Source organism: Cherax quadricarinatus, chromosome 42 (genome assembly GCF_038502225.1).
Source record: "Cherax quadricarinatus isolate ZL_2023a chromosome 42, ASM3850222v1, whole genome shotgun sequence".
NCBI classification, from domain to species: domain Eukaryota; kingdom Metazoa; phylum Arthropoda; class Malacostraca; order Decapoda; family Parastacidae; genus Cherax; species Cherax quadricarinatus.
Window position 1 is genome coordinate 863,612 of NC_091333.1, and position 24,296 is coordinate 887,907.

Below are 24,296 nucleotides of genomic sequence, written 5' to 3' on the forward strand. Positions count from 1 at the left end.
TACTACCACAGGACGGTAGTACCTCCCTGGGTGGTTGCTGTCTACCAACCTACTACCACAGGACGGTAGTACCTCCCTGGGTGGTTGCTGTCTACCAACCTACTACCACAGGACGGTAGTACCTCCCTGGGTGGTTGCTGTCTACCAACCTACTACCACAGGACGGTAGTACCTCCCTGGGTGGTTGCTGTCTACCAACGTACTGCCTTTTAAATACGATATCATTCTTTATTGATCTATGATAACATGGAGGGGCTACTTTTGGTATGCTAAGCGTAATATAACAATATAGATTCGTGTATTGCTGTGAATCCAGACATAGGAGAAGAGCTTACCACATTTCTGTCCGACTTGGACCATTTACAATGTGACTTTGTAAATGGTCCAAGTCGGACCGAAACATCGTTGTCAGTTTCTCTTTATATTTGCATTTTTTTTTTTTGTAGTGACGCCTCTAATGTGTAGTAGTGGTAGTAGCAGTGATGATAGTAGTAGTAGTAGTAGCGGTAGTATTAGACATTACTCGATACGTCTTCATTACCATCAGCTGTTGAATTATTCAACATTGTGGATGGCATCAAAGGTAAGACAACCCGAGAGCAAAACATTGCAGTGTTTGTTTACAAAACATCAGTGTTGATGTTAGAGGCGAGGTGTGGCAACCCAGGTGCCTGAGCTCAGACTTGCGCCACCCTCATCTACTCAGTTCACCTTAGACTTTACCTGTGGTCGGAGCCTCTCTTGCCAAACTTTATGAGTTACGCTCGTACTGCAGCTATGGATTTGTGTTTGTGTGTAGTGTGATCACCTGCTGACCCTCCTCATCACCTGCTGACCGTCCTCATGAAGACTGATAAAGTTGGGAAGCGTGCAGCGGTGTTCCAGGTGTCGCGGGTGAGTGTTGCAGTGTGTTGCTGTGGTGGTAGTGTTATGGTCCTGGTGTTGTGGTTGCTAGTATTGTGTTAGTGTTAATGGTGCTGGTGTTTGGGTTGTATTGTTGTGCTGATGTTGGTTGTGTTGTGGTGTTAGTATTGTGCTGTAGTGTTGTACTGTGATGTGCTGGTGGTGCTACTGGGGTGGTGGTGCTGGTAGTGGTTCAGGCGTGTTCAAGTGAATCTTCTCCTCACCACTGAAAAGCAGGGGTGCCGTGAGTACACTAAGAAATAACACAGTAAGTGTCAGGGGCCCAAGACAGTTCAGCTGCATCCCAGCATGCATAAGGGGGATTGCCAATAGACCCCTGGCTGTCTTCAAGAGGGAGCTGGACAGGCATCTAAAGTCAGTACCTGATTAGCCCGGCTGTGGTTCGTATGCTGGACTGCGTGCAGCCAGCAGTAACAGCTGGTTGATCAGGCCCTGGTCCACCACAGGGCCTGGTCATGGACTAGGTCACGGGGGCGTTAACCCCCGGAACACAATCCAGGTAGATTCCAGGTACTCCCCTGTACCACCTTCCCAGGTACTTCCTGCACCACCTTCCCAGGTACTTCCTGCACCACCTTCCCAGGTACTTCCTGCACCACCTTCCCAGGTACTTCCTGCACCACCTTCCCAGGTACTTCCTGCACCACCTTCCCAGGTACTTCCTGCACCATCTTCCCAGGTACTTCCAGCATCACCTTCCTAGGTACTCCCCTGTACCACCTTTCCAGGTACTCCCCTGTACCACCTTCCCAGGTGCTTCCTGCACCACCTTCCCAGGTACTTCCTGCACCACCTTCCCAGGTACTTCCTGCACCATCTTCCCAGGTACTTCCAGCATCACCTTCCTAGGTACTCCCCTGTACCACCTTTCCAGGTACTCCCCTGTACCACCTTTCCAGGTACTCCCCTGTACCACCTTCCCAGGTACTCTCGTGTACCACCTTCCCAGGTACTCTCCTGTACCACCTTCCCAGGTACTCTCCTGTACCACCTTCCCAGGTACTTCTTGCACCACCTTCCCAGGTATTCTCCTGTACCACCTTCCCAAATATTCCCCTTTACCACCTTCCCAGGTACTCCCCTATACCACCTTCCCAGGTACTCCCCTGTACCACCTTCCCAGGTACTCCCCTGTACCACCTTCCCAGGTACTCCCCTGTACCACCTTCCCAGGTACTCCCCTGTACTACCTTCCCAGGTACTCCCCTGTACCACCTTCCCAGGTACTCCCCTGTACCACCTTCCCAGGTACTCCCCTGTACCACCTTCCCAGGTACTCCCCTGTACCACCTTCCCAGGTACTCCCCTGTACCACCTTCCCAGGTACTCCCCTGTACCACCTTCCCAGGTACTTCCTTCACTACCTTCCCAGGTACTTCCTACACCACCTTCCCGGGTACTTCCTGCACCATCTTCCCAGGTACTTCCTGCGCCACCTTCCCGGGTACTTTCTGCACCATCTTCCCAGGTACTACCCTGTACCACCTTCCCAGTTACTTCCTGCACCACCTCCCAAGTACTTCCTACACCACCTTCCCAGGTACTCCCCTGCACCACCTTCCCAGGTACTCCCCTGCACCACCTTCCCAGGTACTTCCCTGCACCACCTTCCCAGGTACTTCCCTGCACCACCTTCCCAGGTACTCCCCTGCACCACCTTCCCAGGTTCTCCCCTGCACCACCCTCCCAGGTACTCCCCTGCACCGCCTTCCCAGGTACTACCCTGCACCACCTTCCCAAGTACTCCTCTGCACCACCTTTCCAGGTACTCCGCTGCACCATCTTCCCGGGTATTATCCTGTACCACCTTCCTAAGAACTCTTTGTAGGTCCTGATCGTAGCGTCTGACGCGTCTACGTCTGTTGCACCTACGTTTGGAACACCAATGCCAGACACTTGTTTGGTGTGTATCTGGCATTGGTGTTCCAAACGTAGGTGCAACAGACGTAGACGCGTCAGACGCTACGATCAGGACCTACAAAGAGTTCCTAGGAAGGTGGTACAGGCTAGTACCCGGGAAGGTGCTGCAGCGGAGTACCTGGAAAAGTGGTGCAGGAAGTACCTGCGAAGGTGGTGCAGGAAGTACCTGCGAAGGTGGTGCAGGAAGTACCTGCGAAGGTGGTGCAGGAAGTACCTGCGAAGGTGGTGCAGGAAGTACCTGCGAAGGTGGTGCAGGAAGTACCTGCGAAGGTGGTGCAGGAAGTACCTGGGAAGGTGGTGTAGGGAAGTACCTGGGAAGGTGGTGCAGGGTAGTACCTGGGAAGGTGATACAGGCAGTACCTGGGAAGGTGGCACATTTAGTTTCAAATCTTGGGGTCTGTTGCATTGTCCCTGAGTGAGATTGGAATTATCTTGAGTGTCAATTACAGTTGATGATTTTCGTCATGTAAGGGCAGGTGTGTGTGTGTGTGTGTGTGTGTGTGTAACTGAAGCATCGGTGTGATGGTATGTGTGTGGGAAGGGAAGTCCCATACGTTGGAAGAAAACAGTTTCCTTGTCATGCTTAACTGTTAGTCCAGACACCTCCCTGTCTGTCCCATGTACACTGCCTCGCGGGTCACACAAGGGCCGCTGCACACTCCCACAGTTGGTGAGCAGGACACAAACGTAGCATAAGAACATATAAAAGAAGGAGCACTGCAGCATGTCTACTGGCCCATGCGAGGCTGGCCCAACTCACACACACATGCACAACATCAATAACATACTACTCACAAAATCGTAATAACACGATTGGCTTGTGAGTTTTAGGACGTATTAGCCATGGTTCAAGCCTCCACCCGTTCCCTGGTCAGTAATATGACCTTGTTCAAGGTTGTAGATAAATAGTTCAGAGAACCGACAAGCTGATAAATTAGACATATGCGCAACACTTTGGTATCTAATTTATCAACTTGTTCAAGATCGCCAGACTGAGGGACTGACCACCTCAAACCACTTCTTTAAAGGTTGATGGACTGATGACATCATCTTACCCTCTCCACTGCTGCTCCTGCTGTCTCCATGTTTATCACCTATCTACTCGACTGATAAATTGTATAAATGGTTTAGGAAAACAGACAAGTTGATAAATAAAAGAGAGAGAGAGAGACAGACAGATGGAGAGACTAGGGAAGGGGTAGACTTGCTACAGTAACACCTGCACAGTGCTTGACTCATCCTGGTGACGTCATACCTCAACACCTGCCCCCCCTAGCCAATCGTTACCTGTGACGTCACGTAGCGTTACACCTGTCACCCAGACGTTGATGACGCTGGTGAGGCTGCCTGGTCTCACCAGCATGGTAACTTACCTCTGCTGCAATACCACCTACCTTCACCCGCATAAATGATTTACAAAACCGACAAATCATGGGCCAGTAGGCCTGTTGCAGTGCTCCTTCTTTCTTATGTTTCTCATTTGGATATCTTTATTCTGGAAAGTGGAATGACTTGGATGAGGAAGTCTTGGAGGTAAACTCAATGCACAGCTTCAAGAGTAGATATGACAAGGCCCAAGAAGCCAGAAGTCAGTGTTGCCGACGATCAAGGTGGTCTAAGTAGCGGGGCCAGGAGCTGAAACTTGACCAACGCAAACACAACTCGGTGAATAACACACACACACACACACACACACACGGCTGGGCCAGGAGCTAGGACTCGACCCCTGCAACCACAAATAGGTGAGCACACCCACACTCACACACACACACACACACACACACACACACACACACACACACACACACACACACGGTGAGTGCAGAGATTACTGTTCCGCTTGCAGGGTTTCTAATACAGTTCCTAATAGAGGAGTATTAACATGCACTTGAAGGGTGTGGAACATACCGTGGTAGGTGGAGGGAGGATAGAAACGCTGCTAACAGGAGACAGTAGCTAGGTTAGGTGGAGGAAGGATAGAAACGCTGCTAACAGGAGACAGTAGCTAGGTTAGGTGGAGGAAGGATAGAAACGCTGCTAACAGGAGACAGGAGCTAGGTTAGGTGGAGGAAGGATAGAAACGCTGCTAACAGGAGACAGGAGCTAGGTTAGGTGGAGGGAGGATAGAAACGCTGCTAACAGGAGACAGTAGCTAGGTTAGGTGGAGGAAGGATAGAAACGCTGCTAACAGGAGACAGTAGCTAGGTTAGGTGGAGGAAGGATAGAAACGCTGCTAGCAGGAGACAGTAGCTAGGTTAGGTGGAGGAAGGATAGAAACACCGCTAGCAGGAGACAGTAGCTAGGTTAGGTGGAGGAAGGATAGAAACACCGCTAGCAGGAGACAGTAGCTAGGTTAGGTGGAGGGAGGATAGAAACACTGCTAGCAGGAGACAGTAGCTAGGTTAGATGGAGGGAGGATAGAAACACTGCTAGCAGGAGACAGTAGCTAGGTTAGGTGGAGGAAGGATAGAAACGCTGCTAACAGGAGACAGGAGCTAGGTTAGGTGGAGGAAGGATAGAAACGCTGCTAACAGGAGACAGGAGCTAGGTTAGGTGGAGGAAGGATAGAAACGCTGCTAACAGGAGACAGTAGCTAGGTTAGGTGGAGGAAGGATAGAAACGCTGCTAACAGGAGACAGGAGCTAGGTTAGGTGGAGGAAGGATAGAAACGCTGCTAACAGGAGACAGGAGCTAGGTTAGGTGGAGGGAGGATAGAAACGCTGCTAACAGGAGACAGTAGCTAGGTTAGGTGGAGGAAGGATAGAAACGCTGCTAACAGGAGACAGTAGCTAGGTTAGGTGGAGGAAGGATAGAAACGCTGCTAACAGGAGACAGGAGCTAGGTTAGGTGGAGGAAGGATAGAAACGCTGCTAGCAGGAGACAGTAGCTAGGTTAGGTGGAGGAAGGATAGAAACGCTGCTAACAGGAGACAGGAGCTAGGTTAGGTGGAGGAAGGATAGAAACACTGCTAGCAGGAGACAGTAGCTAGGTTAGGTGGAGGAAGGATAGAAACGCTGCTAGCAGGAGACAGTAGCTAGGTTAGGTGGAGGAAGGATAGAAACACTGCTAGCAGGAGACAGTAGCTAGGTTAGGTGGAGGAAGGATAGAAACACTGCTAGCAGGAGACAGTAGCTAGGTTAGGTGGAGGAAGGATAGAAACACTGCTAGCAGGAGACAGGAGCTAGGTTAGGTGGAGGAAGGATAGAAACGCTGCTAGCAGGAGACAGTAGCTAGGTTAGATGGAGGGAGGATAGAAACACTGCTAGCAGGAGACAGTAGCTAGGTTAGGTGGAGGGAGGATAGAAACACTGCTAGCAGGAGACAGTAGCTAGGTTAGGTGGAGGGAGGATAGAAACACCGCTAGCAGGAGACAGTAGCTAGGTTAGGTGGAGGAAGGATAGAAACACTGCTAGCAGGAGACAGTAGCTAGGTTAGATGGAGGGAGGATAGAAACACTGCTAGCAGGAGACAGTAGCTAGGTTAGATGGAGGGAGGATAGAAACACTGCTAGCAGGGGACAGGAGGCTACTTAGCTGACCGAAAGAATGGGTGGACTTCTAGCAACAGCGAACACAGGCCTCAATTTGCTCGAAGGTAAGGCAGGCGATTTCTTAAGGATGCTTTCGGGGTCAGTGCCCCCGCGGCCAGGTCCTAGACGGGAGTTCTTGGTGAGGAAGAGGATGTGGTGGTAGTAGTAGTTTTGTGTGATGGTGGTAGTGGTGTGGTGGTTGTGTGATAAGGGTGTTGGTTGTAGAGGTAGTGGTTGTATGGTGAGGATAGTGGTTGAGAAGATGGTGGTCGTGTGATAGGGGTAGTTTTGTGTGGAGGGGATGGTGGTAACACATGTGCTTGAAGAGGGTCTACCAGCAGTAACAACACCTATATACCAGCAGTAACAACACATATACCAGCATTAACATCACCCATCTACCAGCATTAACAACACCCGTCTATCAGCACTAACACTGATCATTCACCCATCTTTGTCATATTAAATCATCCAGCATTGATGGACTGACCACATCGACTCAAGGTTAAGGGACAGATTACCTCATTCTCCTCCTGTTCTTCACGATTCTCTTTTGTATGGACTGATGAAGCCACTGTGTGGCGAAACGTTTCCTCAATAAAGATACTCAAGAGTTGCACATGTGTCTAATTTATCATCATCATCATTATAAAGAGAGGGGAGATAGCCGCATATCTGTTGCTTATACCTTGCTGTTGTCACTGCTGCTGCTGACGCTGTTGTTACTGCTGCTCCTGACGCTGCTCTTACTGCTGTCATGGCTTACTGGTAGTGGTATTTACTTCGTCAGGGGAAAATATTACCTGACGCAGTTTTGGGTAATGTGATGCAATCATTGGTCAACGAGGTGGTGTGCCCGGCCTGGGTAACCACCTCGTTTAAAAAATCATATCAGCCTCCCATCATCAAGATATATACACAGAAGTGTATGACTTTTAGTACATATACACAGAGAAATGTCTCAGTGTATGTACACTTAGTTTAATTTTTTTTTTAAGGAATTAAAGTATTATTGAGTAGAGGTGAACAGGTTACCTCCATGATTAATGACCCTGGTGTAGTAGATAGGGTTTAAACCCCACTAATCAACCTTCTCGCGTCTTGTTTGTGTGATCTGCACCGCTGGTTTATTTGTCTCTGATGTCCAGTGAAAAGCTGTGGCCCTCAACATTCTACACCATGTGTAACACCCAGTAGCCTGTACACTCGGTGCAAGGTGTTGGAGTAGCGTGGAGGCTCAGTGTTCTGACTTACTAAAGTGTTGTGGCTGATGTAGACAGCCATTTCTGTCTGCTAGTTTCATATCTCGCGGCACTCCGGTGCTGCTCTTTCTAGGCCTGCCCAGGTCAGTGGGACGCTAGGCCCACTCGTCCGGACTGGCTATCGGTCATTCCCTCACTTTGCCGGTTGTGTACTCCTTTCCAATTAAAGCCAAACTAGTCCACGGCCGTATCTTTGCTACTTACGCTACCCATTCGGCACTAAACTGCTGTTCAACAGCAAGAACAGTAATAACACTGAGACTGACACTTTCATGGCTTCGTGTGTCAGTAACCCCGTCAGAGCGATAGTACGGCTCTTGACAAGAACAATGGGGTGACTAACATGATTTAAAGGATTCTGACCTGGAACTAATGGGTCAGTATCTTGATTAGTTAAACAGACCGTATAATTAAAAATACCTGGCATTTATAATGGAAATAAACAATGAGGAGGATCATGATAACTGACCCAGATATAACACATTAATTATAATACGAGTTCTGGCTAAGTTTACAGTTCAAGTGTACAGGTTACAGGTAAGACGCAGGTACTTGTTTTAATTACTACGCTGTGACTACCATATAGAACTAAATAAGACACTAGTGGCTGTTGAGGCTCAACTCACTGGTGATGTATATGCAAGGGTGGCACCCTTATGTGTGTCCAGAGACCGTGTGTCAGCACTAAGCAACAGGTCCAACACATAGACACTTTACTCCCAGACTGCCTGGCATCCAGTCCTTTCAAACGGGGTTTTAAGATTTGACCCAGAGAAGCGAAGTTACTGGACAGTGCCACTCATCCTGTGAGTGAACATTACCACCATAAAGGCAGTATGGGCAGTGCCACTCCTCTAGTGAGGACTCATACCACCATACAGTAGTGGGCAACACTACTGCTCCAGTGAAGACACATACCACCATAAAGACAGTAGTGGGCAGCACCACTACTCTAGTGAGGGGACATACCACCATAAAGACAGTAGTGGGCAGCACCACTACTCTAGTGAGGGCACATACCACCATAAAGACAGTAGTGGGCAGCACCACTACTCTAGTGAGGGCACATACAACCATAAAGACAGTAGTGGGCAGCACCACTACTCTAGTGAGGGCACATACCACCATAAAGACAGTAGTGGGCAGCACCACTACTCTAGTGAGGGGACATACCACCATAAAGACAGTAGTGGGCAGCACCACTACTCTAGTGAGGGGACATACCACCATAAAGACAGTAGTAGGCAGCACCACTACTCTAGTGAGGGCACATACCACCATAAAGACAGTAGTGGGCGGCACCACTACTCTAGTGATGGCACATACCACCATAAAGACAATATTTGACAGTGTCACTCATCCTGTGAGTGAACATGCCATGTTGGAAGTTCTCACATACTAGCTAGACACCTGACTCAAGCTTTATGCAGCATAAGTAACATAATCCCTGCTTACATTAAGCACTCTGGAGACCTTGGCTGCATCAAAACATTGACATTAAGAATAAATATGTATCATCATTTGATGTCACCTCTTCACTATTGTTCCTACAGATGCCGTCACTTATATACTTAAATGTAAACTTATAGCTGACCTCAACACCTCTACCCTGCCATGACTTCATGACACTCTTCGACCTGTCTTTATTTCAACTCCTTCAGATCTGGAACTCTGTTTTTGAAGCCTTTCTTTGACTTGGATTTGGGAAGTCCGCTGACTGAAGCTGTGACTGACAACTTTATGGAAGATTAAGACACATGCGCAACAGTTGGGTATCTTTATTGAGGTGGTCAGTCCCTCAGCCTGGAGAAGTTGAGTTCCATGAAACTGAACTCTTCTCCAGGCTGAGGGACTGACCACCTCAAATACTTTTTCTCCGAGGTTGATGGACTAATTACATCATCTTTATTTCATTACTACTGCTGCCTTTGTATTTGACTGAAGAAGCCTATCATGTAGGCGAAACTTTTCATCAATAAAGATACCCAACTGTTGCACATGTGACTTAATATTCAATTTGCCAGTAATTTATACCAACAACCTTATGGAAAACTTAGACTGAAGTTTTTTGCAATATTATTCCTAATACAGTCATATGGCGATGACATTCTGGTCATAAATCCCAAGACTTAATATTCAAGGCCGTTTTCATAGTCAACAAAGTTGATCTTACTATTAAAAACTGAGCTTTAACTAAAAAAAACGAAGGTTTGTTACCATTGCTTGATCCGTCAGACCACCACCGAACAAAGACACCCTTTCTTTCAGTCCACAGAAAACCCGCAAATAAAGATGACCTTACTCATTTCTACTCACACCAAGACACTCGCACCAAGAATGGCATGGTTACTAGGTTTTCCTTTTAGTTATCCGTGTCTCCATTATTATTATTATTATTATTATTATTATTATTATTATTATTATTATTATCTCCAGTCCAGAATTCTTAGAAGAATTCCAGTACATCTCTCATGCCTTCGCACGCTGACACTTTCTTCTATACAAGATTTGCAAAAGCAGAGCTGTGAAAATCCTCATCTCTATCAACAATACCACCACCGATAAACAAAGATTCTTAACTCTACCTGGAGGAGTAGTAGTCAACAATATCAGACATACTTTTTCAAGAAGCAACATCCGCTTAGCTACCATGGCCACGTCTTCCGTCAGTGACCTCACCAGAAAGGTCCCAGTGACAAACCAAACAGTTGACGTGCACAAGATACCATGCTGAGATGGGAGAGATCTTGCTACACTGGTCCGAAAACACAAAAATGCATCAACAATGCTTGTCATGCACAGATCTAAAGATGAACATTCATGAACTGCAGCAACGCAGAGTTGATCTACAGAAAATCCAACAATGTAGTTTCTACTAGCAACACCATGGAATAAAGAGCTAGCAAATACACCATCTCGGCTACCTTTCTACATATAATACTCCACGCTGACACCTTGCCGCCACGAGATACAGTGACCTGATGACTTCACCTGATCTTCACCAGTGACCTGCTTTCTCTGCAATATATACTTTGTTCTCTCATTCTCTTGTATCAGTTGGAGTGACCAAGGCCTCAGGACTGAAACGTATACATTAAAGATGTCCTTCCATCCTTACCAACATAATAACATTATTGGGCAGTGCCACCCATATAGTGTGAGCGAATGTACCATCATAACAGTACTAGGCAGTGCCACTCATCCTGTGTGCGAGAATACCACCATTAAAGAAGTATTGGACAGTGCCACTCATCCTGTGAGTGAACATGCGACCATAAAGACATTTCACTGGTAGACTCCATGGGTAGACGTTGAGGTGTTTGAAAGTGACTAGTGAAGGAGTCACGCTCATCTCCCGTCATTATTCATCCTCCTGGCTCGCACCTTACTCACCAGCATGACGACCATACCACAACACTCATGTTACCTCGCGTCTTGGTAACGCCAGGACATGCTACAACTTCACATGCTCGCTGGTGCGTCGTAATTGCGAGAGGCAGCACCAGAAGCCATGACCTCTCGCATAGAAATGTTACTGGGAATTACAGTGTGGCAGTAACGGAGTCTCAGGCGGGGCCAGTGCTGAGGAGGAACGGGGCCTCCTCATTCCCATGGGGCCAAAGAGGTGGCCCCCCCTCACCCTCCTTCCAAAGGTGCCAAGGGGATGGTCTTCACTCCAAGGAGGAACCAGTGGGTACGGAACAAAGGCGATGTATCTTGACACACATATAGTGTGTCCCGTGTTTCTGGTCCCATAGGCTCGGTGGATACCGTAGAGTGATCTTTATATAAATGATGTACAATACTGCCGTTGTGAGGGAGAGGACAGGCGAGTGTTGGAGAAGCTCTTACAACACCCACGGTGAGGGAGAGGACAGGTGAGTGTTGGAGAAGCTCTTACAACACCCACGGTGAGGGAGAGGACAGGTGAGTGTTGGAGAAGCTCTTACAACACCCACGGTGAGGGAGAGGACAGGTGAGTGTTGGGGAAACTCTTACAACACCCACGGTGAGGGAGAGGACAGGTGAGTGTTGGAGAAACTCTTACAACACCCACGGTGAGGGAGAGGACAGGTGAGTGTTGGAGAAGCTCTTACAACACCCACGGTGAGGGAGAGGACAGGAGAGTGTTGGAGAAGTTCTTACAACACCCACGGTGAGGGAGAGGACAGGTGAATGTTGGAGAAGCTCTTACAACCGTCAGTGTTCGTGAGTGCGTGACGACGCACAAGTGTACAGCAATGTCAACGCCTCCACGCAACACTCCTCTCCCTTTCTCCACGCAACACTCCTCCCCCTTCCTCCACGCAACACTCCTCCCCCTTCACGCAACACTCCCCCTCCACACACACACACACACACACACACACACACACACAAAACGAAGAGGCGGGGCCAGGAGCTATGAATCGATCCCTGCAACCACAATTAAGTGAGTACACCCACCTCCCCCCCCAAGCCTGGTCACGGACAGGGCCGCGGGAGCGTTGGCCCCCGAAGCTGCCCCTCCAGGTAAGCCAGAACCACCAGCGCCTGGCAATATAGAGATAATTTGTAACGCTTTCATATACCTACCTTTTTAACACTTTTGTGAACGTTTGAACTGAGGGACTGATTACCCCATCTCGTGTACATACCTCTACAATCTTCACATTATGTCCTTGTAATGATACAGCTACTGGTTGGCTGGTTTGGGCTGAGGTTAAAAGGATTCTCAAGGCAGTATTTACCTTTTATTGGGCTGGAGAGAATGTGTATTTTGGCTTGTAGTTGTGACGGCCTCTGGTCTATATTGTTTATGAGGTTACATGAAGCTCAGTGATGGTTTTATCATCTGTGAGCTTGTACCTCACACCACCCTCACTCACCACATGTTCCCAGGTGTGTTGCTGGTCAGTGTGGTGCGCTGTTAGTGTGGTGCTGGTCACTGTGGTGCTGGTAGAGGTGTGGTGCTGGTCAGTATGGTGGTGCTGGTCACTGTGGTGGTGGTGGTGGTAGAGGCGTGGTACTGGTCACTGTGGTGGTGGTGGTAGAGGTGTGGTGCTGGTCAGTGTGGTGGTGGTGGTAGAGGCGTGGTACTGGTCACTGTGGTGGTGGTGGTAGAGGTGTGGTGCTGGTCACTGGTGCTGACTACATCCACCTGTATCCGCTTCCTATTTCCTTTCTTCATATCTTCCTCTCTCCCCCCGTTCTCTGCTTCCTTTCTCCCTTTTCTCTCTCTACTTCCTTTCTTCTTTTTCTCTCTCTACTTCCTCTCTGCCTTTCTACCTCAACATTCCCTTTTCTCTGTTCTGTCTTTCCTATCGCTCTCTTTCCTCTTTCCATTTCCTCGCTCTTCTCTCTTATGACTTCTCCTCCTTCACTCTCCCCATTTTTTTCCATCTATCACTTTCGTTCTTGTCTTCCCATTCTTGGTATTATCAGATTTTCTTCATTATTTATTCGTAAGGTTCATTTATCCGTTCTCCATTCTCTTAACCCCCCTCCCCCGACCTCCTTCCCTGGTCCTCTTCACCCCCTCCCCTCTATCTGGCTCCCACCTTTCCTCCCTTGTTCCTAACGGTTGGAACCAACTACTTACCTTTCTCTTGTCTCTCCCTCTTGCCTTTCCCGGATCCTTCTTGCATCTCTACCAGCATCTCCCAAGATGCTCCCAGCATCCCTCAAGATTCTTCCAGCATCTAAGATACTCCCAGCATCCAAGATACAACATCTAAGATACTCCCAGTATCCAAGATACAGCATCTAGGATACTCCCAGCATTTTAGATACTCCCAGCAGGGCCACATCTCTCTCCTCCCCACCCTGAACTTCGCATATACTTGTATGTGAAGCTCCAATCCCGTGTGGGTCATTCAACACAAGTAGTGGAGGCTCGGTACTCTTAGAGCTTGACTCTCCTCTCAGTAACATCCGCTAGTTCTTTCTCTCTCCCTCCCCCTCTCCATCTCTCTCCCCTCACTTGCCGTCCCCCTCTTTCTAAATCACCACTTCCATCTCCCTACCTGCCTTACACCCTCCCTCCCTCTCTCTTCATCACAGCCTCCATTTCCCTACCTGCCTTAAACCCTCCCTCTTTCTCCACATCTTCCAGCTCCCTACCTACCTTGCAGCATCCCTCCATCCACATCTTGCACTACCTGCCTTGTAGCGTCCCTCTTTCTCCGTCAGATCTTCCATCTCCCTACTTGCTTTACACTCTCCTCCATAATAACCCCTATATTCTCCTTCTCACTTTTTACACATCTTTGCTCTCAGATTACATCTCATCTTCGCTCACAGCTTCCCTCTCTATTCACTCATAACCTTCATCTTTATTTCACTCTCTTTTTGCTTCACCTTCCCTCTCCTTGTCTGCCTCCCCTTCGCCATTTTTCTCTTTCATCCTTACTCCTTTGCATGTGTGGTGGGCACACCGCTGATGCCTTTGTCAACAAGTCTGCTGCTGCTCTTGTGACATCTCGTGTCCGTGACTGACGGGCGGGGGAAGGAGGGATGCAGGGGGAGGGGCAAGGGAACAAGTAGGAGCAGGAGTTGCAGGGGCCGGTGCAGGAGTTGCAGGGGCCGGTGCAGGAGTTGCAGGGGCCGGTGCAGGAGTTGCAGGGGCCGATACAGGAGTTGCAGGGGCCGATACAGGAGTTGCAGGGGCCGGTACAGGAGTTGCAGGAGCCGGTGCACGAGTTGCAGGGGCCGGTGCAGGAGTTGCAGGGGCCGGTGCAGGAGTTGCAGGGGCCGGTGCAGGAGTTGCAGGGGCCGGTGCACGAGTTGCAGGGGCCGGTGCACGAGTTGCAGGGGCCGGTGCAGGAGTTGCAGGGGCCGGTGCAGGAGTTGCAGGGGCCGGTGCAGGAGTTGCAGGGGCCTGTGCAGGAGTCACAAAAGCAGCAAAAAAAAAAAAGTTTGTGGGGTGCAGTAGTATAGAGGAGCAGTATACCTGGAGGCTGTTCCGGGGGTCAACGCCCCCCGCGGCCCAGTCCTTGACCACTCCTCCCGGTGGATCAGGGCCTGATCAACCAGACTGTTACCGCTGGCTGCACGTATTCAGCAGTAACAGCGTGGTTGATCAGGCCCTGATCCACCGGGAGGCCTGGTTACCTGGAGGTTACCTGGAGGTTATTCCGGGGATCAACGCCCCCGCGGCCCGGTCCACGACCAGGCCTCCCGATGGATCAGGGCCTGATCAACTAGGCTGTTACTGCTGGCCGCACGCAGTCCAACGTACGAGCCACAGCCCGGCTGATCCGGCACCGACTTTAGGTATCTGTCCAGCTCTCTCTTGAAGGCAGCCAGGGGTTTATTGGCAATTCCCCTAATGCTTGATGGGAGGCTGTTGAACAGTTTTGGGCCCCGGACACTTATGGTGTTTTCTCTTAGTGTACCAATGGCGCCCCTACTTTTTATTGGCGGCATTTTGCATCGCCTGCCCAGTCTTTTACTTTCGTAGGGAGTGATTTCTGTGTGCAGATTTGGGACCATTCCTTCCAAGATTTTCCAAGTGTAGATTATGATATATCTCTCCCTCCTGCATTCCAACGAGTACAAGTCAAGTGCTTCCAAGCGTTCCCAGTAGTTAAGGTGCTTGACAGAACTTATACGTGCAGTAAAGAATCTCTGTACACTCTCTAGATCTGCGATTTCACCTGCTTTGTATGGAGATGTTAATGTACAGCAGTATTCCAGCCTAGAGAGAACAAGTGATTTGAAAAGGATCATAATGGGCTTGGCATCTCTCGTTTTGAAAGTTCTCATTATCCATCCTATCATTTTCTTTGCACGTGCGATCGTGGCACTGTTGTGATCCTTGAAAGTGAGATCCTCAGACATTACTACTCCCAGGTCCCTTACATTATTTTTCCGCTCTATTGTATGGCCGGAGTCAGTAGTATACTCTGTTCTAGTTATTATCTCCTCCAGTTTTCCATAACGGAGTAGTTGGAATTTGTCCTCATTGAACATCATATTGTTTACCGTTGCCCACTGGAAAACTTTGTTTATATCTTCTTGGAGGTTAACCGCGTCCTCAGCAGATGACAGCCTCATGCAGATCCTAGTATCATCCGCAAAGGATGATACGGTGCTGTGGTGTATATCTCTGTTTATGTCTGATATGAGGATAAGGAATAAGATGGGGGCGAGTACTGTGCCTTGTGGAACAGAGCTCTTCACTATGGCAGCCTCCGATTTAACTCTGTTGACCACTACTCTTTGTGTTCGATTTGTTAGGAAGTTGAAGATCCATCTCCCCACTTTCCCAGTTATTCCTTTAGCACGTATTTTATGGGCTATTACGCCATGATCGCATTTGTCAAATGCTTTTGCAAAGTCTGTGTATATTACATCTGCATTCTGATTTTCTTCCAGTGCATCCAAGGCCATGTCATAGTGATCCAGTAGTTGTGAGAGGCAGGAGCGACCTGCCCTGAACCCATGTTGCCCTGGATTGTGCAGATTTTGGGAATCCAGGTGATTTGCAATCCTGCTTCTTAGCACCCACTGAGTCAACTCCTCCTCGATGTTTTTGTGAGTCGTATCGAAGTGAGGAATGATCTGGTGATACCGACAAGGTGTGGAAAAAAGCACGTACAGTTCAGGACATTTATTAAAGGAAACGTTTCGCCACTCGTGGAGAAACGTTTCCTTTAATATACTTAACCGAACGTAAGTGTCTTTTTCCACACCGTATCGAAGTAGATGGTCAGCGTCACGTGGTTGGTGGAATGAGGTGTTTCAGGTCAGCAACAGTCTGGCTGATCAAGCTAGGTAAGTTGAAGATTAACACACGTACAACAGTTGTCTTTATTAAAGATACCCAGCTGTTGCACGTGTCTTAATGCTCAACTTGTTGGTATTTTATACCATTTTCAACACTGTCAGACACTGCAACACGACGGTATCTTGGTACAACTTCCACTCTCCATCGTGTATCCGCTAGTTCTGAGTCAGAAACGTTGCATTCCAGATGGAGCTGCTGCCTTACCTCCACTAGTGAATCCCGTCCTTACAACGTCTTGGAGATATTCCACCTCACCTTACCTGGAGTTTACCTGGAGAGGGTTTCGGGGGTCAACGCCCCCGCGGCTCGGTCTGAAACCAGGCCTCATGGTGGATCAGGGTGTGATCAACCAGGCTGTTACTGCTGGTTGCACGCAAGCTGACGTACTAACCACAGCCCGGTTGGTCCTTTCGACTGTATTTAAGACTCCGTTCTCATGTTTCCGCTTCATACCGTTCCAGACCATGAAGCTGAACTCTTCTCCAGGCTGAGGGACTGACCACCTCAAACACTTTTACTCCAAGGTTGATGGACTGATTACGTCATCTTTATTTCATTACTACTGCTGCCTTTGTATATGACTGAAGAAGCCAACTGTGTAGGCGAAACGTTTCAAAAGTAAAGATTCCCAACTGTTGCACATGTGTCTTAATCTTCAAGTCAAAGGGAAAATCTGGCTTCAGGTCATCCTGCTAGAGGACTCTGGGAACGGGTCACAGGTAGTGTTATCAACCATAAAAATGCTGCTCTACGTCAGGTAAGGAGGTGGCTGGGCTTAGCCAGGAGACACATGAACATAGAGGAGGAACACTGCAGTAGGCCTACTGGCCCATACTAGGCAGGTCTTTCTAAAACCGAAACTATCAAAATTAGTTGCCCAACCCATTTTCAGTGCTACCCAAGGGTAGCTTTGATAACACTATTAACTCCAACACCTCTCACTCATGTATTTATCTAACCTAAATTTGAGGCTAGACAAGGTTTTAACTTCAATGACTTGCTAGGCAAAGTGTTCCACTCATCGACTACTCTGTTTCCAAACCAATACGCTGTGTTGGCTGTGTAAGTCTTCAGCAGCAATAGTTTGGCTGATCAAGTGATTAACATGGAAGCCTGGCCTCGGATCATGCTGCCAACGTAGAGAAATACTTCCCTCAGCCTACTTCCTTCCCTCAGCCTACTTCCTTCCCTCAGCCTACTTCCCTCCCTCAGCCTACTTCCCTCCCTCAGCCTACTTCCCTCCTTAACCTCCTGTCCTCAATCCCGCTCCCTCATCCTCCTTCCCTCCCCCATCTTGCACAACAATGGGACCAATCAGGCGAGTTTCCATCCCCATCAGTGTTGTGGTACGTTGGTGAAGCTGCCTGGTGTACAGTACCTCTCACAGTCTCACTGGTGAAGCTGCCTGGTGTACTGTACCTCTCACAGTCTCACTGGTGAAGCTGCCTGGTGTACTGTACCTCTCACAGTCTCACTGGTGAAGCTGCCTGGTGTACTGTACCTCTCACAGTCTCACTGGTGAAGCTGCCTGGTGTACTGTACCTCTCACAGTCTCACTGGTGAAGCTGCCTGGTGTACTGTACCTCTCACAGTCTCACTGGTGAAGCTGCCTGGTGTACTGTACCTCTCACAGTCTCACTGGTGAAGCTGCCTGGTGTACTGTACCTCTCACAGTCTCACTGGTGAAGCTGCCTGGTGTACTGTACCTCTCACAGTCTCACTGGTGAAGCTGCCTGGTGTACTGTACCTCTCACAGTCTCACTGGTGAAGCTGCCTGGTGTACTGTACCTCTCACAGTCTCACTGGTGAAGCTACCTGGTGTACTGTACCTCTCACAGTCTCACTGGTGAAGCTGCCTGGTGTACTGTACCTCTCACAGTCTCACTGGTGAAGCTGCCTGGTGTACTGTACCTCTCACAGTCTCACTGGTGAAGCTGCCTGGTGTACTGTACCTCTCACAGTCTCACTGGTGAAGCTGCCTGGTGTACTGTACCTCTCACAGTCTCACTGGTGAAGCTGCCTGGTGTACTGTACTTCACAGTCTCACTGGTGAAGCTGCCTGGTGTACTGTACCTCACAGTCTCACTGGTGAAGCTGCCTGGTGTACTGTACCTCTCAGTCTCACTGGTGAAGCTGCCTGGTGTACTGTACCTCTCAGTCTCACTGGTGAAGCTGCCTGGTGTACTGTACCTCACAGTCTCACTGGTGAAGCTGCCTGGTGTACTGTACTTCACAGTCTCACTGGTGAAGCTGCCTGGTGTACTGTACCTCACAGTCTCACTGGTGAAGCTGCCTGGTGTACTGTACCTCTCAGTCTCACTGGTGAAGCTGCCTGGTGTACTGTACCTCTCAGTCTCACTAGCGAAGCTGCCTGGTGTACTGTAACTCTCACTGGTGAAGCTGCCTGGTGCACTGTACCTCTCAGTCTCACTGGTGAAGCTGCCTGGTGTACTGTACCTCTCAGTCTCACTGGTGAAGCTGCCTGGTGTACTGTACCTCTCACAGTCTCACTGGTGAAGCTGCCTGGTGTACTGTACCTCTCACAGTCTCACTGGTGAAGCTGCCTGGTGTACTGTACCTCTCAGTCTCACTGGTGAAGCTGCCTGGTGTACTGTACCTCTCAGTCTCACTGGTGAAGCTGCCTGGTGTACTGTACCTCTCAGTCTCACTGGTGAAGCTGCCTGGTGTACTGTACCTCTCAGTCTCACTGGTGAAGCTGCCTGGTGTACTGTACCTCTCAGTCTCACTGGTGAAGCTGCCTGGTGTACTGTACCTCTGTCTCACTGGTGAAGCTGCCTGGTGTACTGTACCTCTCACAGTCTCACTGGTGAAGCTGCCTGGTGTACTGTACCTCACAGTCTCACTGGTGAAGCTGCCTGGTGTACTGTACCTCTCACAGTCTCACTGGTGAAGCTGCCTGGTGCACTGTACCTCACAGTCTCACTGGTGAAGCTGCCTGGTGTACTGTACCTCTCACAGTCTCACTGGTGAAGCTGCCTGGTGCACTGTACCTCACAGTCTCACTGGTGAAGCTGCCTGGTGTACTGTACCTCTCACAGTCTCACTGGTGAAGCTGACTGGTGTACTGTACCTCTCACAGTCTCACTGGTGAAGCTGACTGGTGTACTGTACCTCTCACAGTCTCACTGGTGAAGCTGCCTGGTGTACTGTACCTCTCAGTCTCACTGGTGAAGCTGCCTGGTGTACTGTACCTCTCTCAGTCTCACTGGTGAAGCTGCCTCGTGTACTGTACCTCTCACAGTCTCACTGGTGAAGCTGCCTGGTGTACTGTACCTCTCACAGTCTCACTGGTGAAGCTGCCTGGTGTACTGTACCTCTCACAGTCTCACTGGTGAAGCTGCCTGGTGTACTGTACCTCTCAGTCTCACTGGTGAAGCTGCCTGGTGTACTGTACCTCTCTCAGTCTCACTGGTGAAGCTGCCTGGTGTACTGTACCTCTCAGTCTCACTGGTAAAGCTGCCTGGTGTACTGTACCTCTCACAGTCTCACTGGTGAAGCTGCCTGGTGTACTGTACCTCTCAGCCTCACTGGTAAAGCTGCCTGGTGTACTGTACCTCTCAGTCTCACTGGTGAAGCTGCCTGGTGTACTGTACCTCTCACAGTCTCACTGGTGAAGCTGCCTGGTGTACTGTACCTCTCAGTCTCACTGGTAAAGCTGCCTGGTGTACTGTACCTCTCAGTCTCACTGGTGAAGCTGCCTGGTGTACTGTACCTCTCACAGTCTCACTGGTGAAGCTGCCTGGTGTACTGTACCTCTCAGTCTCACTGGTGAAGCTGCCTGGTGTACTGTACCTCTCTCAGTCTCACTGGTGAAGCTGCCTGGTGTACTGTACCTCTCACAGTCTCACTGGTGAAGCTGCCTGGTGTACTGTACCTCTCACAGTCTCACTGGTGAAGCTGCCTGGTGTACTGTACCTCTGTCTCACTGGTAAAGCTGCCTGGTGTACTGTACCTCTCAGTCTCACTGGTGAAGCTGCCTGGTGTACTGTACCTCTCACAGTCTCACTGGTGAAGCTGCCTGGTGTACTGTACCTCTCACAGTCTCACTGGTAAAGCTGCCTGGTGTACTGTACCTCTCAGTCTCACTGGTGAAGCTGCCTGGTGTACTGTACCTCTCACAGTCTCACTGGTGAAGCTGCCTGGTGTACTGTACTTCACAGTCTCACTGGTGAAGCTGCCTGGTGTACTGTACCTCACAGTCTCACTGGTGAAGCTGCCTGGTGTACTGTACCTCACAGTCTCACTGGTGAAGCTGCCTGGTGTACTGTACCTCTCAGTCTCACTGGTAAAGCTGCCTGGTGTACTGTACCTCTCAGTCTCACTGGTAAAGCTGCCTGGTGTACTGTACCTCTCAGTCTCACTGGTAAAGCTGCCTGGTGTACTGTACCTCTCAGTCTCACTGGTGAAGCTGCCTGGTGTACTGTACCTCTCACAGTCTCACTGGTGAAGCTGCCTGATGTAGTGTACCTCTCAGTCTCATTGGTGAAGCTGCCTGGTGTACTGTACCTCTCACAGTCTCACTGGTAAAGCTGCCTGGTGTACTGTACCTCTCAGTCTCACTGGTGAAGCTGCCTGATGTAGTGTACCTCTCAGTCTCATTGGTGAAGCTGCCTGGTGTACTGTACCTCTCACAGTCTCACTGGTAAAGCTGCCTGGTGTACTGTACCTCTCACAGTCTCACTGGTGAAGCTGCCTGGTGTACTGTACCTCTCACAGTCTCACTGGTAAAGCTGCCTGGTGTACTGTACCTCTCAGTCTCACTGGTGAAGCTGCCTGATGTAGTGTACCTCTCACAGTCTCACTGGTGAAGCTGCCTGGTGTACTGTACCTCTCACAGTCTCACTGGTGAAGCTGCCTGGTGTACTGTACCTCTCACAGTCTCACTGGTAAAGCTGCCTGGTGTACTGTACCTCTCAGTCTCACTGGTGAAGCTGCCTGATGTAGTGTACCTCTCAGTCTCATTGGTGAAGCTGCCTGGTGTACTGTACCTCTCACAGTCTCACTGGTAAAGCTGCCTGGTGTACTGTACCTCTCACAGTCTCACTGGTGAAGCTGCCTGGTGTACTGTACCTCTCACAGTCTCACTGGTAAAGCTGCCTGGTGTACTGTACCTCTCAGTCTCATTGGTGAAGCTCCCTGGTGTACTGTACCTCTCACAGTCTCACTGGTAAAGCTGCCTGATGTAGTGTACCTCTCACAGTCTCACTGGTGAAGCTGCCTGATGTAGTGTACCTCTCAGTCTCATTGGTGAAGCTGCCTGGTGTACTGTACCTCTCACAGTCTCACTGGTAAAGCTGCCTGGTGTACTGTACCTCTCACAGTCTCACTGGTGAAGCTGCCTGATGTAGTGTACCTCTCAGTCTCATTGGTGAAGCTGCCTAGTGTACTGTACCTCTCACAGTGCTTACTGAAGAGTGCTCTTGCAGTTTTCTGTAGGTTCCTTGAAGATTTTGTCAGTGCTCTTTTGTGCTCTCGCGAGCTCTATGTACACGTCAGTTTTATAGATGTGTACCTGGAGGGTGTTCCGGGGGTCAACGCCCCCTCGGCCCGGTCCTGTTTCTCTTCTGTTGGACTATTTTTTAAAGGGGTGGAGGGGCAAGCCAGCGGAAGGCCTCAGTCAGATGAGCAAAAGCTCCAGCTGCGGGTCATCATATGACTAAGACCCGCGTCAGGAAACACTTGTCCTGTTTCCTGACAAACCTGACCTGACCTGTGAGACTGGAGCATGTAAACTGCGTATTATTATTATTAAAAATATCTACGACCATGCGTCTGACTCATGCGTCTGATGGTTGATGCATGTCCAGACTCATGCGTCTGATGGTTGATGCATGTCCAGACTCATGCGTCTGATGGTTGACGTATGTCCAGACTCATGCGTCTGATGGTTGATGCATGTCCAGACTTATGCGTCTGATGGTTGATGCATGTCCAGACTCATGCGTCTGATGGTTGATGCATGTCCAGACTCATGCGTCTGATGGTTGATGCATGTCCAGACTTATGCGTCTGATGGTTGATGCATGTCCAGACTCATGCGTCTGATGGTTGATGCATGTCCAGACTTATGCGTCTGATGGTTGATGCATGTCCAGACTAATGCGTAGGATGGTTGACGCGCACACATGCGTCGGGTTACTGACGCGCACACATGCGTCGGGTGACTGACGCACACATTCTTCACCTAATTCAGGTGTGACCGGTAAACTTGGTCAAGTTTCCCCACAACTTGAACCTCTACAGTTTCCTCAACGCTTGTCCCTTCCTTCCCCCTGGCTCCATCCCCCCCTGCTCCATCCCTCTTTGCCCCCTTCCCTCCCCCACTCCGTTACCCCCGCCCCACGCGCAGAGAGCTTGTCCTCCGTGAAAGGAAGGCGACTGGGGGCAGGGTGCTGGGGTTTGGGACAGGGTGCTGGGGTTTGGGACAGGGTACTGGGGTTTGGGACAGGGTACTGGGGCTTGGGACAGGGTGCTGGGGTTTGGGACAGGGTGCTGGGGTTTGGGATAGGGTGCTGGGGTTTGGGACAGGGTGCTGGGGTTTGGTACAGGATGCTGGGGTTTGGGACAGGGTGCTGGGGTTTGGGACAGGGTGCTGGGGTTTGGGACAGGGTGCTGGGGTTTGGGACAGGGTGCTGGGGTTTGGGACAGGGTGCTGGGGTTTGGGAAAGGGTGCTGGGGTTTGGGAAAGGGTGCTGGGGTTTGGGACAGGGTGCTGGGGTTTGGGACAGGGTGCTGGGGTTTGGGACAGGGTGCTGGGGTTTGGGACAGGGTGCTGGGGTTTGGGACAGGGTGCTAGGGTTTGGGACAGGGTGCTGGGGTTTGGGACAGGGTGCTGGGGTTTGGGACAGGGTGCTGGGGTTTGGGGTAAGTAGGGGGAGGGGGTCATGGATGTGTCTGGTTTTTATTACTTGTTTCTGTTTTATTAGTTTCAGTTTTATTGTTTACTTTTATTTGTAGTTTGTTTCATTGTTTTATTGTTTGTTTTTAATGTTAGTTTCTGTTTTTATTTTTTTTCTTAGTTTCTCTGTTTTTAGTTTCTATGTTTCTATTTTTATTTTCTATGTTTTTATTTTTTCCACCCGTTCCGTGGTTTGTTTGTTGTCGTGTTATGATTTCGTGATTCAAGACTAGTTTGTTTGCTAGTTATTGACGTGAATTTGAAGTGTCAAGAGTGCTGCTAGTGTGTCATGCCCTGGGCCAGGCTAGTAGTGCTGTCTAGTGCACTAATCTAGGTTCTAGCCTCTTAAGTGGTAAGGCTTCAGCATTTCAAAGTGCCGTGTCTGGTATTGTTAAGTGAAGAAGTGATCTTTACGCCCCATTTATCCGAGTGTTATGTGGGAGTGGAGGAGGAATGGGAAGGGGAGGAGGGGGAGTTATAGGAAGGGATAGGCTGGGTATGTCAGGAAGGGAAGCGAAGGGTGAGGTATCTCGGGAATTGTTGTTGGGGAGGAGATGGGTAAAGATGGTGGGGTGGGGCCAGGTAGACCAGGTGAGACTAGGGTCCCCGCTTACCTGTGTCCCGCCAGTCCCTCATGTCCACAGCCAGATCAACCAGGCTATGATGGATGTGTGGGCCAGCGGGTTGCTATCAGCAATAGCCTGATCGACCAGGTAAACATCAGATAAGTCTGGCCCCAGGGCCGGGCTCCTGGGGTAGGAAAACTCGCAGCATCAAAAGTGTATTAAAGGTATAAAATAAACACTACACGCCTGCCTTACTGTGCCTCCCACAGTTCGGCGCTTCCCACAACTCCGTGCTTTCCACAGTTTACTGTCTACCACAGTTAAGTGTCTCTCACAACCACGCACTCTCATCACCTCTGCCTCCTACAACCACGCACTTTCCTCACCTCTGCCACTCCTCTCACTT

General features: G+C 49.7%; 1 protein-coding gene across 3 annotated transcripts in view; it reads left to right on the forward strand.

Annotated features, from left to right (window-relative positions):
* The window catches only part of ec (echinus), a 458,553-nt gene that overhangs the window by 294,303 nt on the left and 139,954 nt on the right, over window positions 1–24,296 (forward strand). The window contains exon 1 of one of the 3 annotated variants that reach the window (XM_070093185.1): window positions 697–894. The exons of the other annotated variants lie outside the window; for them this stretch is intronic. Within the exon in view, the coding sequence (XP_069949286.1) occupies window positions 844–894 (51 nt within the window). The 5' untranslated portion in view covers window positions 697–843. Of the gene's footprint in view, window positions 1–696; window positions 895–24,296 lie in introns of those variants that run through there. 3 annotated transcript variants of the gene reach the window in all.